Source organism: Lissotriton vulgaris, chromosome 3_1, assembly GCF_964263255.1.
Source record: "Lissotriton vulgaris chromosome 3_1, aLisVul1.2, whole genome shotgun sequence".
Taxonomy (NCBI): domain Eukaryota; kingdom Metazoa; phylum Chordata; class Amphibia; order Caudata; family Salamandridae; genus Lissotriton; species Lissotriton vulgaris.
The window spans coordinates 238,222,278-238,240,369 of record NC_141689.1 but is presented as its reverse complement, the minus strand read 5'-3'; the positions used below and the strand labels follow the sequence as shown (position 1 = coordinate 238,240,369).

The 18,092-nt window shown below is 50.8% G+C and overlaps 1 protein-coding gene across 2 annotated transcripts in view; it reads left to right on the top strand.

The window, feature by feature from the left end:
* Window positions 1-13,089: 13,089 nt before the first annotated feature.
* The window catches only part of ST8SIA5 (ST8 alpha-N-acetyl-neuraminide alpha-2,8-sialyltransferase 5), a 410,270-nt gene continuing 405,267 nt past the window's right edge, over window positions 13,090-18,092 (top strand). For both annotated transcript variants that reach the window (XM_086960349.1, XM_086960348.1), the window contains exon 1: window positions 13,090-14,043. In XM_086960349.1, the coding sequence (XP_086816475.1) occupies window positions 13,913-14,043 (131 nt within the window). In that variant the 5' untranslated portion in view covers window positions 13,090-13,912. The remainder of the gene's footprint in view (window positions 14,044-18,092) is intronic.

Here is an 18,092-nt window from a genome sequence, read left to right as displayed (position 1 = left end):
CAGACATCAGGAGTTGTTTGGAACAGTTCCGGGTCAGGGCTTATTTTTTTATTATTATTACTTCAGGACAAAGCCCCATTGTATGTCGTCATTAGGGCCATTGGTATGACCCATATCAATTGAGATGAGTATTAGTTTTATGGGTCTAATTTACATTGGTCAGATCCTTATGGGCCACAGGCACCACAGACATCAGGAGTTATTTGGAACAGTTACGGGTCAGGGGTTACTTTAGCATTACTTCAGGACAGAACCCCATGGTATATCGTCATTAAGGCCATTGGTATGGGTGCCTAAGCGGTATACCCACCGTTGTTCCTTTTCAAACAGTCTTTCAGAGATATTGGGGCCCCCAAGGATTTGCTCAATCACAGTCCATTTTAGATCGTTGGTGGTGTGATTAGTTTGCAGAAAGTGATCACTCATTCTTGTCGTCGTTTTTTTGCACCTAATGTTGCTTCTATGCTCACATATTCGTTGTTTAATTTTTCTGGTTGTCATGCCCACATACCGAAGTGAGCATGGGCATGTAACAAGGTACACGACATTTATAGAGTTGCAATTAGTATGAGCTTTTTGCCACCAAGTTTTTCCGGGTTCAAGATTCAAGGATTTGGTGGCGGTTGTCAAGTGACAGACCGAGCAGTTTGAGCAGGGGAAATGGCCTGTGACTTTGGGTAGGTTCCATGCATCAGTGATACTCCTCACAGGGGTTGCGAGTTGTTCTTTGGGTCTGGTGTGGACCAAGGCATCCTTGAGGCTGTGGCCTTTCTTAAAAGAAAATAGTGGTTTCTGCCAATCCTTCTTGCTGCTTGTGATAATTTTCCAATTCTTGTTTATTGATTTCTTCATTTGGTTTGATAATGCGCTGTAGGTAGTGACACAAGTCAAGGGAATTTCCGTTGGTGTTTTTATGATGGGTTCCAAAAGGGCTTCCCGTGGTTGGTTCCGTGCCCGTTTGAAACCTTTGTTGAGAAGGTGACTAGGGTAACCTCTTTGTGACAGTTTGGTCGTTAGGTCAGTTGATTGATGTTTAAAATCAACTATGTTGCTACAGTTCCGGCGAATACGTAAATATTGTCCGTACGGGAGATTCTCCCTTAACGGGCAAGGGTGGAAGCTAGAGAACTGTAGCAGGTTGTTTTTGGCTGTGGCTTTATAGTGGGTCTTTGTAGTCAGAGTTGTTCCACTATTAGTGATTACCACATCAAGGAACACCACCTCCGTGGTGCTCACTGTATGGGTAAATTTCAAGTAGTTGTTGAGGGTGTTGATCCAGCGGAGGAATTCCATTAGTCGTTCCATGCTGCCCTTCCAGATGAGCAGCACATCATCAATGTACCGTTTCCAGTATGAAATATTTCTACCAAACGGGTTGTTGATGGACTGTATGTTTTTAGCCTCGAAATCTGCAACATACAACCCCGCTATGCTGGGAGCAAATGTACTGCCCATCGAAGTACCAGAGCATTGCAAAAAAAGGCGTCCTTGATAAGCAAAGAAGTTTTCTTTGAGTGCGATTGTTGCGCATTCTGTGATAAATTCTCTAGGGGTATTGTATTCCCAGGTGACTGAGTTCAGAGCAGCTTTTAATACCGTGATTGTCTCATCTTGCGGGATACTGGTATAGAGGCTCTCAATGTCTAAAGTAGCCAAGATGATAGTATCTGGCTCAAAGGTGATAGTCTGCAGTTGATGTAACAGGCTCTTTGTATCCTTGAGGTATGTCGGTGTGTTTTGGACAATTGGTTTCAGGAACTGATCACAGAAGGTGGACAAAGGTTCCAGTAAAGATCCAATTCCTGACACAATCGGGCGACCCGGGGGCGGTAGTTTGTTTTTATGGGTCTTAGGAAGTGTATAAAAGTAAGGAATAATGTTCTTACTGATAGAGAGGAAATCGGCTTCATTTTTAGATATTTGTCCCCTCGATTCGGCTTCCTTGACCAAGTTGGTAATGCGATTCTGGAGTTCCGGAGAAGGATCCTCGGTAAGTGGAAGGTAATTGTTGGTGTCATTTAGTAGTTCCTCACATACTTTCTCATAGTCCGTCGTGTTTTGAATTACAATGCCCCCGCCCTTGTCGGCAGGTTTTATTGTTATTGTGTTATTGTTTTTAAGTTTCTCCAGTGCCCGATACTCCTCGGCACTGAAGTTCCCATAGTTCTGGGGTTCAGGGCTTGATTCAAGATCTAGAAATACTGCTTGCTCGAAAGCTGTGATAGCAGCTGGTACAGAATGAGGTGGAGGTACAAAAGTTGATTTAGGTCTTAAGCCTGTGTCACCTTTACGCATTTCCGCGTTAGGGTCCTCTTTTCCTTCAAAGAAGGCTTTTAGTTTTAATTTGCGAAAAAAGTCAGTGAGTTCGCAATGTAGCTTAAATTTGTCGGGGCGTGCTGTGGGTACAAAGCCCAGTCCTTTCTCTAATACCCGCTGTTCCACAGGTGTTATTTGGGTATCCGACAAATTTGTAATCAGACTTGTTGGTTGCTGGTCCCTGGTTGCGGTGTCTGGCTCCTGGTGCGGTTCCCGACAGCGTCGTCTGTTTGCCAAGAGACTTGGTTGGAGGTTCTCTTGTTCTTCCCTCTGCCTCTGCGGCCCCGTTCTAAAAAAGGCTGCTGGTATTGGTTTTGGGGAGGTGGGTGATGCCACCCTGGGTTCCAACCCATCATTGGAAATTGTGGGTGTGGAAAGGGGAATGGTGGAGGTCCATATCCTGCATGTGGTGCCATTGCCCAACTTGGTGCTTGGTTATGATTCTGGTATCTCTGATTGCCTCTCTGGCCCCTGTTTCCTCGTCTCCCTCCTCGTTTGAATGAGCCTGAGCTTGATCCGCTGCTGTTCGAGGAATTATCATCAGTGGTATCAGAGTCACTCAGGCCTTTTGCTGTTGCTGTGTACTCAGGGGCAGAGTACGGGTAGATTTTGTTAAATTCGAATTTTTTGAGATCTTTTTGAAATTTAGTTAATTTCGACTGCAATAGATTTTCTTTGTATTCATTCATTTCACGATTAATCTCATCCAATTTCTTTTTATAACCGGTCACAGTTGTTTTAAATTGTGATTCCGTTTCCTGTATCTCTATCAGTAGGGTGTCTGATAAACGCAGGGCAGTCTTAATTATTAAGACGAGCCAATCACGCGTGCAGTGCCACGCGATCATGGCCCAATCTTTCCGGAATTGCGCATCATCTAGAAAGATGCGAGGGGCATTGGTTACCAGCAAGCCTTTAGGTGCTGAGTTTGAAGAGAGGTATTGCTTCATAATCGTACCGTGTAAGATGGTACGGATACGATCACGTTTTTGTTCCGTTAGTTTCTCCCAGTCTGAGGTGTGTGCTATGGCTTGTGAAATTGCCGGGTCTGCAAAGAGATTGGCATCGGCCATGATAGCATCTATTTCTGCTTCGGAGTAGGTAAGTCCCAGATTCGCCATTATGCAATCAGAAAAGGAAATAGATAGTGAGTGGCACTATTTAAGAGGGTAAGGGGAAAGCCGAGAGAACGTCTCCTGGCTTGGGTTTAGAAGAAAGAAAGAGAGAAGCTCTCACAGCTGTGCGCTGCTTAATACTCATAAACAACAAGAGAGATAGGGAGAGTAATGAACACTCTTAGTCCCCAAACTGTATTAGACATAAACAACAAAAGAGTATTCCTGTTCTGTATGAGGTGGATGGAGGCACAGAGCACAAGGAACAACAAAGCCCATTTGGTTTGTTAATAAAGCCCTCACTCACCGACCTGGTCGGTGACTTGCTTCATCATCGGGCCCCACCAGGTGTGACCGAATGTCACCCCGGTGTGCTGCGACGCCAGAATTACTGCGGAGCTGGTCTTGTGAAGGTGGGAGGGCTATGTGAGAAATTATGTGAATAGTGTGAAGTGGTGACTTAAAATTGCCTTGTATGTATCAAAAATAAGTTTAATCAGAGATCATCAAGGGCAAGGTTAAAAAATGTGATGGCGAGTAAGGCCAACTAATTGTATGGTCTACTCCCACTAGCATTAAGTGACAACGTGAGTGGTCAACATGAACATGTTTCAGCCGGTGTGGTATAATTAACCTGGCATTCGTCAGGACCTAGAAGTGTTAAACCTCGGCGGTATGGGCACTCTAACGCCCACCCTACCAAAGGACTTGAAAGTTAAAAGGTCTGTGAAGTGCAAAACAAGGGGGGCGGGCTTCACCACCCGAAGGTAGGACGCACACACCTCCGGTCTCTAAAGTTTAGAGACAAAAATTTAAAAAGCACCTGTGGGGATTAAAAACAGACAAACACAACAAGACAAACAAACAATTAGAATTATTTGTCAATAGATTCAAGCCAAATACTTGTGCTCAAGGTGCAAGCCAAATCCTTGTGCTCAAGGTGCCAAGGTGCACCACTCATACATAATAGCAGAGGTGCGTGACTCTGCCTGTGGCTGAGACTACATGGTAGGTAATCTAATTTTATGCAGTGACACTCTCATGGTAGATTGCCAAATTGTAGAATCTAACAGTGTGAGTGCGCAGGGAGGGTAAATAGGTGAAAAAGGAGGCGAATGGCAGTGAGAACATTCACGCAACACTAGTTCACTCTGTGATCAATGGGCCAAATGGCCAGTGACCATTCAACAAAACCGCAACAAAAGAAGTGAGAAAGAGTAGGTTCTCACTTCACCAGGGATGAAAATCCACCCCATAGACCGCGGGAGGGAGGAGACGGCGCATTTGGCACATCCTGAAAGGGAAGCATAAAATGGGGAAGAAAGAGGGACAAAACACCGTCACAATGCAGTAATAGTACTTAGCTTTGAATGGTCCTATGCACCCAGGGTAGTACTCACGCCCACGGCGCCCGTCTCCTGCAGGTACGCCTATTCAGCCCTCGGGACCGGGTCTCGTCGATCCGGAATGGGAGGGTGTGAGTGTTTTTATGCGTCTCCGCTAAGGAAACTCGTGGCTGCGCTTCCGGGAAGGAAAGCGCGTGTACTGCGCATGCGTGCAGAAAGTGGCAAAGTGCCACAGCCTCAAGGATGCCTTGGTCCACACCAGACCCAAAGAACAACTCGCAACCCCTGTGAGGAGTATCACTGATGCATGGAACCTACCCAAAGTCACAGGCCATTTCCCCTGCTCAAACTGCTCGGTCTGTCACTTGACAACCGCCACCAAATCCTTGAATCTTGAACCCGGAAAAACTTGGTGGCAAAAAGCTCATACTAATTGCAACTCTATAAATGTCGTGTACCTTGTTACATGCCCATGCTCACTTCGGTATGTGGGCATGACAACCAGAAAAATTAAACAACGAATATGTGAGCATAGAAGCAACATTAGGTGCAAAAAAACGACGACAAGAATGAGTGATCACTTTCTGCAAACTAATCACACCACCAACGATCTAAAATGGACTGTGATTGAGCAAATCCTTGGGGGCCCCAATATCTCTGAAAGACTGTTTGAAAAGGAACAACGGTGGGTATACCGCTTAGGCACCCATACCAATGGCCTTAATGACGATATACCATGGGGTTCTGTCCTGAAGTAATGCTAAAGTAACCCCTGACCCGTAACTGTTCCAAATAACTCCTGATGTCTGTGGTGCCTGTGGCCCATAAGGATCTGACCAATGTAAATTAGACCCATAAAACTAATACTCATCTCAATTGATATGGGTCATACCAATGGCCCTAATGACGACATACAATGGGGCTTTGTCCTGAAGTAATAATAATAAAAAAATAAGCCCTGACCCGGAACTGTTCCAAACAACTCCTGATGTCTGTGGTGTCTGTGCTCCATAATTATCTTACCAACACAATTTAGACCCATAAAACTAATATTCATTTCAATTGACATGGGTCATCCCTTACCCCCTTCTTTACTGTAATCTTATCCTAATGGCCATGTCTGCCTATTCCTTATTCCAATAGAGGGGAATTCCGGCTCTGTATGCATATCTCTATCATACTCCGCTTTGTTTACCTTTCCCCACATTGGCCGATAATTTCTGCACACGCGCAGTAAAACCCCATCGTCCCTTTGCTTAGGCTCGGATAGCCGTTCAGGCACGCATGCGCGCCAAACAGCCCCGCCTTTCCGGAAGTGAGTATTCACTACCGGCACAGGTTCACGCTCTATCCCTTTGCCACTTTCTGCACGCATGCGCAGTACACGCGCTTTCCTTCCCGGAAGCGCAGCCACGAGTTTCCTTAGCGGAGACGCATAAAAACACTCACACCCTCCCATTCCGGATCGACGAGACCCGGTCCCGAGGGCTGAATAGGCGTACCTGCAGGAGACGGGCGCCGTGGGCGTGAGTACTACCCTGGGTGCATAGGACCATTCAAAGCTAAGTACTATTACTGCATTGTGACGGTGTTTTGTCCCTCTTTCTTCCCCATTTTATGCTTCCCTTTCAGGATGTGCCAAATGCGCCGTCCCCTCCCTCCCGCGGTCTATGGGGTGGATTTTCATCCCTGGTGAAGTGAGAACCTACTCTTTCTCACTTCTTTTGTTGCGGTTTTGTTGAATGGTCACTGGCCATTTGGCCCATTGATCACAGAGTGAACTAGTGTTGCGTGAATGTTCTCACTGCCATTCGCCTCCTTTTTCACCTATTTACCCTCCCTGCGCACTCACACTGTTAGATTCTACAATTTGGCAATCTACCATGAGAGTGTCACTGCATAAAATTAGATTACCTACCATGTAGTCTCAGCCACAGGCAGAGTCACGCACCTCTGCTATTATGTATGAGTGGTGCACCTTGGCACCTTGAGCACAAGGATTTGGCTTGCACCTTGAGCACAAGTATTTGGCTTTAATCTATTGACAAATAATTCTAATTGTTTGTTTGTCTTGTTGTGTTTGTCTGTTTTTAATCCCCACAGGTGCTTTTTAAATTTTTGTCTCTAAACTTTAGAGACCGGAGGTGTGTGCGTCCTACCTTCGGGTGGTGAAGCCCGCCCCCAATGTTTTGCACTTCACAGACCTTTTAACTTTCAAGTCCTTTGGTAGGGTGGGCGTTAGAGTGCCCATACCGCCGAGGTTTAACACTTCTAGGTCCTGACGAATGCCAGGTTAATTATACCACACCGGCTGAAACATGTTCATGTTGACCACTCACGTTGTCACTTAATGCTAGTGGGAGTAGACCATACAATTAGTTGGCCTTACTCGCCATCACATTTTTTAACCTTGCCCTTGATGATCTCTGATTAAACTTATTTTTGATACATACAAGGCAATTTTAAGTCACCACTTCACACTATTCACATAATTTCTCACATAGCCCTCCCACCTTCACAAGACCAGCTCCGCAGTAATTCTGGCGTCGCAGCACACCGGGGTGACATTCGGTCACACCTGGTGGGGCCCGATGATGAAGCAAGTCACCGACCAGGTCGGTGAGTGAGGGCTTTATTAACAAACCAAATGGGCTTTGTTGTTCCTTGTGCTCTGTGCCTCCATCCACCTCATACAGAACAGGAATACTCTTTTGTTGTGCATGTTACACACACACACATGTCCTTTGGACATGTGTGTGCGCAACACCTGTGTAAATTTGCATTTCAGGGATGCTACAGGGTGTCCTTTGGACACCCCTGGCACCCTTGAAATCGCTATCTTATTTGCGATTAGCTAATTGCTAATCGCAAATAAGGAATGTGGAGAAGTGTGGCTCACTGGTTAGAGCAGGCAGACCCGGAAGCAGAGGTCAGACCCGGGACCAGGGTTCGATCCCCGACGTGGCAGGGTGTTGAGCTCAAATGTCCACGGACTCGATAATTCTCGCTTCGGTGCCTGACCTAATCATGGGTTCACACTCTGCAACTCTGGGCATTAAGCTTGCCTAATCTCCACAACGGCGGCCCACCCGCTGCGGGATGCCTGGCTTTCACCTTGGGGATGCCCTGTAGGGGCTATCTCACAGGGAAAAACCAGGACGGGTTCCCAAGGCAAGCGCAGAGATACCCCTTCGGAGGTCGATTCTGGCGTTATATAAGAAATACAATAAATAAATAAATAAATAAATGTGTAGGAATCGAATTTATTTTGCGATTCCTACATGAATCCCGTTTTGCGAGTCTGTAATAGCGATTCCTTATGAATCGCTATTAAAGACTCGCAAAACGGGTCTTTGATGAATCTACCTGTTAATCATTTTCACCAATGCTTCCCTTCCCCTTAAACTATATTGGTGTTCATTTAGATTAAAAGGGACACTCATTAACTTTAACACAAGTGAGCTCATTACCAAAGCTGGACCGTGGCACTGCAGCCTGAATTTGACTTTCATTTTATAGTTTGGTTAAGGGGGACTAGGTCCGGTGTCAAGGAGCTGCCCATGTTTCTGGGTTCAAGTGATTCCAAAATTAATTTCATATTTCCCTATACTAATTCACCACTAATCCTTTTTTGGTTCCGGAGTAGCGTGCTACTTGCCCAAAAAGAGCTTTGACGGTTCGTATGGGGCAGTAAGCACTACATAAATGCAAACCCTTCCCTCTTCTATCGCTCCACTATCCTTTTCAATCCAAATAACAGACTAACATATCCATTGCTCAAATTACTTTCATATTTCCCTATACTAATTCACCGCTAATCCTTTTTGCGTTCCTCAGTAGCGTACTACTCGCCCAAAAGTGCTACAACACCTCACCAGGGGTAGCAAGTGCTATAGAAATGCAAACCCTTCCCTCTTCTATCCGTCCACTATCCTTTTCTATCCAAATAACAGACTAACATGTCCACCGCTCAAATTAATTTCATATTTCCCTATACTAATTCAGCCCTGATCCTTTTTTGGGTTCCGGAGTAGCATGCTACTCGCCGAAAAAGCGCTTCAATGCTCATCAGGGGGTAGCAAGCGCTATGTAAATGCAATTACAATATATAACCATAGGACCTGCATCTGTTGTAATGTATTAGAGGAAGTTAAAGACGTCTTAGATATAAATATGTTGACACCGCTGTGCACATGTTTGAACCTTGCACACTAAAATGGCTGTTTATCTCTCTTTATCATGAGTTTCATTAGCTGGAAGCAGTTCGTGAAGCGACAGAAGAGGGGGCGCCTACCGAATGTGATAATAATAGGGGTGGGCGAACACCCATGAGACAGAGAGGGGTGGCTCACATCTTCACGGCATGCTGAGAGTGCTCACCACTCAAGCAGCGCTCTTTTTTCCGGTGACGTCACGGGAATGCTGAATGGGGAGAGCCCGTGTCTGTCACTTTCAGATGCAAATGTTCACACATTAATCACGTTATGAATTCAGCCTCTTCTTTCGAGGAAAATTCTCGAAGCCCGCTGAGCCCCTTAATTGGTACGGCGGACGATTTGCATTATCCATATCAGCAATCATCATAGCACATGCACCGCATGAGTGTTGTGCACTGACATATATTTGCACATGCAGTATAAAGGTTTCAGTATAGCGAAACATGTGTTATGGGGGTTACATGTCTCGTGACATGTCCGATGGGCTGAAATCTAAGACCTGGGGTCGATGGGGACAAGTTACCAGCGCGTGGTGTTGCCAGCGCTGCAGTCCAGGAGCTTTGCGCGGAGGGAGTCCGGGCAGAGGGGGGTGGGGGGGGGGGGGGTGCCGGTGACGGTGACAGCAGCCGTGGCGGCGGCCCTCGTCTGCAATCAATCAGCCTGCGGAGCAGGGAGGCTGTCCTTGAAGGATGCGGTGACCTTGTGGGCGGCTGACTCTCCGACGTAGAGGGAGGCGCTGGGACCGCGAGGAAGAGCCCGGGCGAGAGGAGCCAGAGCCGGGGGGCGAGGGGGACCCCTCTGAGGAGTCAACAAACACAGTGCTGGAAAGGACCACGCTGCAAAGTGCACACACACCGCTGGCTAGAAACCTTCCTCGGAGTGCACAAACACTGCAGAGAAGACCCACGCTCAATGTGCGCTGACACACACAACTGGCGAGGACTCCGCTACAGAGTGCACAGAAACACAGCTGGATAGCACCCATCCACAGAGTGCACAAACACACAGCTGGATAGAACCCATCCACAGAGTGCACAAACACACCGCTGGATAGAACCCACCCACAGAGTGCACAAGCACACAGCTGGCTAGAAACCTTCCTCAGAGTGCACAAACACTGCAGAGAAGACCCACGCTCAATGCGCGCTGACACACAATTGGCAAGGACTCCTCTACAGAGTGCACAGAAACACAGCTGGATAGAACCCATCCACAGAGTGCACAACCACACAGCTGGATAGAAACCTTCCTCGGAGTGCACAAACACTGCAGAGAAGACCCACGCTCAATGTGCGCTGACACACACAATTGGCGAGGACTCCTCTACAGAGTGCACAGAAACACAGCTGGATAGAACCCATCCACAGAGCGCACAAACACACAGCTGGATAGAACCCATCCACAGTGTACACAAACACACAGCTGGATAGAACCCCTCCACAGAGTGCACAAACACCCCGCTGACAGAACCTCAACAGAGAGTACATAAACACACAGCTGGATAGAACCCCTCCACTGAGTGCACAAACACACAGCTGGATAGAACCCATCCACAGAATGCACAAACACACAGCTGGATAGAACCCCTCCACAGAGTGCACAAACACCCCGCTGACAGAACCTCAACAGAGAGTACACAAACACACAGCTGGATAGAACCCCTCCACAGAGTGCACAAACACACAGCTGGATAGAATCCATCCACAGAGTGCACAAGCACACAGCTGGATAGAACCTCAACAAAGTACACAAACACAGCTGAATAGAACCCCTCCACAGAGCGCACAAACACACAGCTGGATAGAACCCATCCACAGAGTGCACAAGCACACAGATGGATAGAACTTCTCCACAGAGTACACAAACACACAGCTGGATAGAGCCCATCCACAGAGCGCACAAACACACAGCTCGATAGACCCTCCACAGAGTACACAGACACACAGCTGGATAGAACCCATCCACAGTGTACACAAACACACAGCTGGGTATAACCTCAACAAAGTACACAACACACAGCTGTATAGAACCCATCCACAGAGTGCACAAACACACAGCTGGATATAACCAATCCACAGAGTGCACAAACACACAGCTGGATAGAACGTCTCCGTAGAGTGCACAAACACACAGCTGGATAGAACCTCAACAGAGTACACAGACACACAGCTGGATAGAACCCCTCCACAGAGTACACAAACACAGCTGGATAGAACCCCTCCACAGAGTATACAAACACAGCTGGGTAGAACCTCTCCACAAAGTGCACAAACACATAGAACCTCTCCATAGAGTGCACAAATACACAGCTGGATAGAACCTCAACAGAGTACACAAACACACAGCTGGATAGAACCTGTCCACAGAGTGCACAAACACACCGCTGGATAGAACCTCAACAGAGTACACAAACACAGCTGGAAAGAACCCATCCACAGAGTTCGCAAACACACAGCTGGATAGAACCTCAACAGAGAGTACACAGACACACAGCTGGATAGACCCACTCCACAGAGTGCAGAGACACACAGCTGCATAGAACCCCTTTGCAAAGTACACAAACATACAGCTGAATAGAAGCCCTCCACAGAGTACACAAACACACAACTTGATAGAACCCCTCAACAGAGTGCCCAGACATACAACTGGATAGAACCCCTCCGCAAAGTACACAAACATACAGCTGAATAGAAGCCCTCCACAGAGTACACAAGCACACAGCTGGATAGAACCCCTCAACAGAGTGCCCAGACATACAGCTGGATAGAACCCCTCCGCAAAGTACACAAACATACAGCTGAATAGAAGCCCTCCACAGAGTACACAAACACACAACTTGATAGAACCCCTCAACAGAGTGCCCAGACAAACAGCTGGATAGAACCCCTCCGCAAAGTACACAAACATAAAGCTGAATAGAAGCCCTCCACAGAGTACACAAACACACATCTGGATAGCACCCCTCAACAGAGTGCCCAGACATACAGCTGGATAGAACCCCTCCGCAAAGTACACAAACATACAGCTGAATAGAAGCCCTCCACAGAGTACACAAACACACAGCTGGATAGAACCCCCACAGAGTGCAGAAACGCTCTGCTGGCTAGGACCCCCCTCGGAGTACACACACTGCTGGTTAGGACTCATTCCCAGAGTACACACACAGCTGGTTAGAACCCAAACGGAGTGCAGAAACACACTGCTGTTTAGGACTCCTCCATAGAGTACAAACACACTGCTGGTTAGGACCCCTCCCTATAATCAACAAACATACAGCTGGATCGAACCCTTCCACAGAGTGCACAAACACACAGCTCGATAGACCCTCCACAGAGTACACAGACACACAGCTGGATAGAACCCTTCCGCAGATTACATAAACACGCAGCTGGATAGAACCCCCACGGAGTGCAGAAACACACAGCTGGATAGAACCCCCACGGAGTGCAGAAACACGCGTCCTCTTTGAGTATGAACACACTTCTAGATAGAACTTCTCTTAAGTGCACAAACACTGCTTTGAAACGTGCACATGGAGGTTTGCAGAGTGTATACATATACCAAGGGGGAATCCCCCCGTGTTCGAGTGCACACACACCTGCTGAAAGGAGCGTGCATACAAACAGTGCTGCTGCCTAGGGCCCTCCAACAGTACCACTCATGAGTGCACACAAACAATGCTGCTGCCTAGGGCCCTCGGATAACCCCATTCTGAGTGCACACAACCAGTGCTGCTGCCTAGGGCCCTCGGATAGCACCCCTCCTGAGTGCACACAAACTGTGCTGCTGCCAAGGGCACTCGGATAGCACCACTCCTGAGTGCACACAAACAGTGCTGCTGCCTAGGGCCCTCGGATAGCACCACTCATGAGTGCACACAGCCTGTGCTGCTGCCTAGGGCCCTCGCATAGCACCACTCATGAGTGCACACAAACAGTGCTGCTGCCTAGGGTCCTCGGATAGCACCCCTCCCGAGTGCACACAGACACGCTGCAGGCCGGCACTGCAGTCAGGGCACAGACGCCGCGGTGCTGCTGCCTGCATTCGTCCCTCGGTTACACGCACACAGGCACAGGCACAGCCTCGCAGTCCACACTGCCGCCGCTCCGCTGGTCCCACCCTCCGTGCACACACACTGCTGCCGGATAGGACACACGAGGCTCACACGGTCACACTCCCCCTCACGGTTCTCCGCGCAGAAGGATGCTGCCGCTGCAGGGATCGGATCCAGGCTGCCCCCCGTCCGCCGGGCTGTCTGCATCGCTGGCCCATCCAGTGGGCCCCCGGGGGGCTCTGTGCTAGCGGGGGTGTCCGAGCTCCTGCTATAGCACCCCCGGTGGGCGCTGCGCACCGCACCGGCCCGGGCCCCCGCAGCCGCCCAAGGACAGGCAGGGTCGCTGGAGGGGAAGCATGGGCCGCCCGGAGCAGAGGCTACTGCCGCCCGCACAAGCACCTCCGGGCAGAGGGATGCGGGCGTCTGAGGGGCAGGCGGTGCGGGAGTGAGGGGTGCATCCACCGGCAGTAGGAACCGAAGGACTCGCAGGGAAAACGCACTGCGGCCAAGGGTTTTAGAAAGAGCTGCAGGAAAAGAAGAGATAGCGCCCACCGCCGATGGGACTGCTCGAGGAGCTGTGGGTGTGTTAGCCACCGTAGGGCGGCTGTAAGGGGCGCCCGCAGCTGGCAGGAGCCGCAGGCAGCGCCGAGAAGCGACAGACTTCACGAGGCGCCTCGGAGCTGCTCGCCGCGGGGAGGTCTCACACCAGCAGGAACTTTCAGCACTCTGCAGGAGTCGGAGCCGGAGTTCAGGACGCTCTCCCCCCCTTCTCGCCCCCCCAACCTCCCCCCCCCCGGCGCCGCGGGAGGCAAGGAGGAGCAGCGAGGATAGCCCCCCACAGACCCCAGCACCGGAGCCTGCAGCATGGGGTACGCGGACCCCTCCGCCGGCAGGGACCTGCTGGGGAACCGCAGCCTCTTCTTCATCTTCCTCTGCGCCTTCGGACTGGTGACTTTACTGCAGCAGATCCTGTACGGAAGGAACTACCTCAAGAGGTGAGGGCTGAGGGCACTCGGAGCCGAGGGCGCACGGGGCATGGTGTGCAGGGCGGAGGGCACGCGGAGCAGGGTACCAGGGCTGAGGGCAGAAAGGACAAGGTCCGCAGGCGCAGAGCTGAGGGCGCAAGGGGCAGGGTCCGCTGAGCTGAGGGCACGCAGAGCGGAGACACATGCGACAGGGTCCGCAGAGCTGAGGGCACGCCGAGCGGAGGGCACATGGGAAAGAGTGCGCAAGGCTGCCAACAACAAAGGGGAGAGCCGAGGGCACACCGGGCATGGCTTACAACAGTCACCGAAGGCACGCCGGGCAGTGCAGAGAGCACACCGGGCATTCTGACAACAACCCCGGGCCGGGCAGAGGTCACACCAGGCAAGCTGACAATAAACACTGGCAGGACAGAGGTCAAACCGGGCAAGCTGACAATAGGCCAGGTCAGGGCTGAGGATTCACGGGCCAGGCTGACAATGACCACGGACAGGGTTGAGGTTATACCGGGCAGGGCTGAGAGCACACTGGGAGAGGCTAATGGAACTCCGGGCAGCAACGACCTAGGCACCCCGGACAGGGCTGAGGTGAGCCAGGCAGGGCTAAAGGCATGCCTGGCACTCTGGGCAGGACTGAGGGCTCGAAAGAGGATGGGGCATCTGCCTGGGGGAGAGATGAGAAATGTAATAATGAGGTGAGTACAGGCGAGAAGGGGAAGACGTAAAGTACCCTGGACGAGGCACTTCACAGATGAGTCCTGGTGCGAGCTATAGTGGTGGGCGAATGAGTGAGGGTGTCAGAGGTGAGTGCTACTGTTTGATGGCCTCAGAGGTGAGTGCAGATGTGGCCTCAAAGGTGAGTCCTACTGTATTGTGGCCTCAGAGATGAGTGCTGCTGCATGGTGGCCTCAGAGGGGAGTGCTGCTGTTTGTTGGCTTCAGAAGTGAATGCTGATGTATGGCGGCCTGAGAGGTGAGTGCTGCTGTTTGATGGCCTCAGAGGTGAGTGCCGCTGTTTGTTGGCTTCAGAAGTGAATGCTGATGTATGGCGGCCTGAGAGGTGAGTGCTGCTGTTTCATGGCCTGAGAGGTGAGTGCTTCTGGATGAATGCCTCAGAGGTGAGTGCTGCTGCATGATGGCCTCAGAGGTGAGTGCTGCTGCATGATGGCCTCAGAGGTGAGTGCTGCTGCATGAAGGCCTTAGAGGTGAGTGCTGCTGCATGATGGCCTCACAGGTGAGTGCTGCTGCATGATGGCCTGTAGGTGAGTGCTGCTGCATGATAGCCTCAGCGGTGAGTGCTGCTGCATGAAGGCCTCAGAGGTGAGTGCTGCTGCATGATGGCCTCAGAGGTGAGTGCTGCTGCATGAAGGCCTTAGAGGTGAGTGCTGCTGCATGATGGCCTCAGAGGTGAGTGCTGCTGCATGATGGCCTGGAGGTGAGTGCTGCTGCATGATAGCCTCAGCGGTGAGTGCTGCTGCATGAAGGCCTCAGAGGTGAGTGCTGCTGCATGAAGGCCTCAGAGGTGAGTGCTTCTGGATGAATGCCTCAGAGGTGAGTGCTGCTGCATGAAGGCCTTAGAGGTGAGTGCTGCTGCATGATGGCCTCAGAGGTGAGTGCTGCTGTTTGTTGGCTTCAGAAGTGAATGCTGATGTATGGCGGCCTGAGAGGTGAGTGCTGCTGCATGATGGCCTGGAGGTGAGTGCTGCTGCATGATAGCCTCAGCGGTGAGTGCTGCTGCATGAAGGCCTCAGAGGTGAGTGCTGCTGCATGAAGGCCTCAGAGGTGAGTGCTTCTGGATGAATGCCTCAGAGGTGAGTGCTGCTGCATGAAGGCCTTAGAGGTGAGTGCTGCTGCATGATGGCCTCAGAGGTGAGTGCTGCTGTTTGTTGGCTTCAGAAGTGAATGCTGATGTATGGCGGCCTGAGAGGTGAGTGCTGCTGTTTCATGGCCTGAGAGGTGAGTGCTTCTGGATGAATGCCTCAGAGGTGAGTGCTGCTGCATGGTGGCCTCAGAGGGGAGTGCTGCTGTTTGTTGGCTTCAGAAGTGAATGCTGATGTATAGCGGCCTGAGAGGTGAGTGCTGCTGTTTGATGGCCTCAGAGGTGAGTGCCGCTGTTTGTTGGCTTCAGAAGTGAATGCTGATGTATGGCGGCCTGAGAGGTGAGTGCTGCTGTTTCATGGCCTGAGAGGTGAGTGCTTCTGGATGAATGCCTCAGAGGTGAGTGCTGATGCATGATGGCCTCGGAGGTGAGTGCTGCTGTTTGATGGCTTCAGAAGTGAATGCTGATGTATGGCGGCCTGAGAGGTGAGTGCTGCTGTTTCATGGCCTGAGAGGTGAGTGCTTCTGGATGAATGCCTCAGAGGTGAGTGCTGCTTCATGGTGGCCTCAGAGGGGAGTGCTGCTGTTTGTTGGCTTCAGAAGTGAATGCTGATGTATGGCGGCCTGAGAGGTGCGTGCTGCTGTTTCATGGCCTGCGAGGTGAGTGCTGCTGTTTCATGGCCTGCGAGGTGAGTGCTTCTGGATGAATGCCTCAGAGGTGAGTGCTGCTGTTTCATGGCCTGCGAGGTGAGTGCTTCTGGATGAATGCCTCAGAGGTGAGTGCTGCTGCATGATGGCCTCAGAGGTGAGTGCTGCTGCATGATGGCCTCAGAGGTGAGTGCTGCTGCATGATGGCCTCAGAGGTGAGAGCTGCTGTTCTATAGCCTCAGGGGTGAGTGCTGCTGCATGAAGGCCTCAGAGGTGAGTGCTGCTGCATGATGGCCTCAGAGGTGAGTGCTGCTGCATGATGGCCTCAGAGGTGAGTGCTGCTGTTCTATAGCCTCAGAGGGGAGTGCTTCTGATGAAGGCCTCAGAGGTGAGTGCTGCTGCATGATGGCCTCAGAGGTGAGTGCTGCTGCATGAAGGCCTCAGAGGTGAGTGCTGCTGCATGAAGGCCTTAGAGGTGAGTGCTGCTGCATGATGGCCTCAGAGGTGAGTGCTGCTGCATGATGGCCTCGGAGGTGAGTGCTGCTGCATGAAGGCCTAAGAGGTGAGTGCTGCTGTTTAATAGCTTCAGAGGTGAGTGCTGCTGTTTAATAGCCTCAGAGATGAGTGCTGCTGCATGGTGGCCTCAGAGGTGAGTGCTGCTGTGTGTTGGCTTCAGAAGTGAATGCTGATGTATGGCGGCCTGAGAGGTGAGTGCTGCTGTTTCATGGCCTGAGAGGTGAGTGCTTCTGGATGAATGCCTCAGAGGTGAGTGCTGCTGCATGATGGCCTCGGAGGTGAGTGCTGCTGTTTGATGGCATCAGAAGTTAATGCTGATGTATGGCGGCCTGAGAGGTGAGTGCTGCTGTTTCATGGCCTGAGCGGTGAGTGCTTCTGGATGAATGCCTCAGAGGTGAGTGCTGCTGCATGGTGGCCTCAGAGGGGAGTGCTGCTGTTTGTTGGCTTCAGAAGTGAATGCTGATGTATGGCGGCCTGAGAGGTGAGTGCTGCTGTTTCATGGCCTGCGAGGTGAGTGCTGCTGTTTCATGGCCTGCGAGGTGAGTGCTTCTGGATGAATGCCTCAGAGGTGAGTGCTGCTGCATGATGGCCTCAGAGGTGAGTGCTGCTGTTTGTTGGCTTCAGAAGTGAATGCTGATGTATGGCGGCCTGAGAGGTGAGTGCTGCTGTTTCATGGCCTGAGAGGTGAGTGCTTCTGGATGAATGCCTCAGAGGTGAGTGCTGCTGCATGGCGGCCTCAGAGGGGAGTGCTGCTGTTTCATGGCCTGAGAGGTGAGTGCTTCTGGATGAATGCCTCAGAGGTGAGTGCTGCTGCATGGTGGCCTCAGAGGGGAGTGCTGCTGTTTGTTGGCTTCAGAAGTGAATGCTGATGTATGGCGGCCTGAGAGGTGAGTGCTGCTGTTTCATGGCCTGCGAGGTGAGTGCTGCTGTTTCATGGCCTGCGAGGTGAGTGCTTCTGGATGAATGCCTCAGAGGTGAGTGCTGCTGCATGATGGCCTCAGAGGTGAGTGCTGCTGCATGATAGCCTCAGAGGTGAGTGCTGCTGCATGATGGCCTTAGAGGTGAGTGCTGCTGCATGAT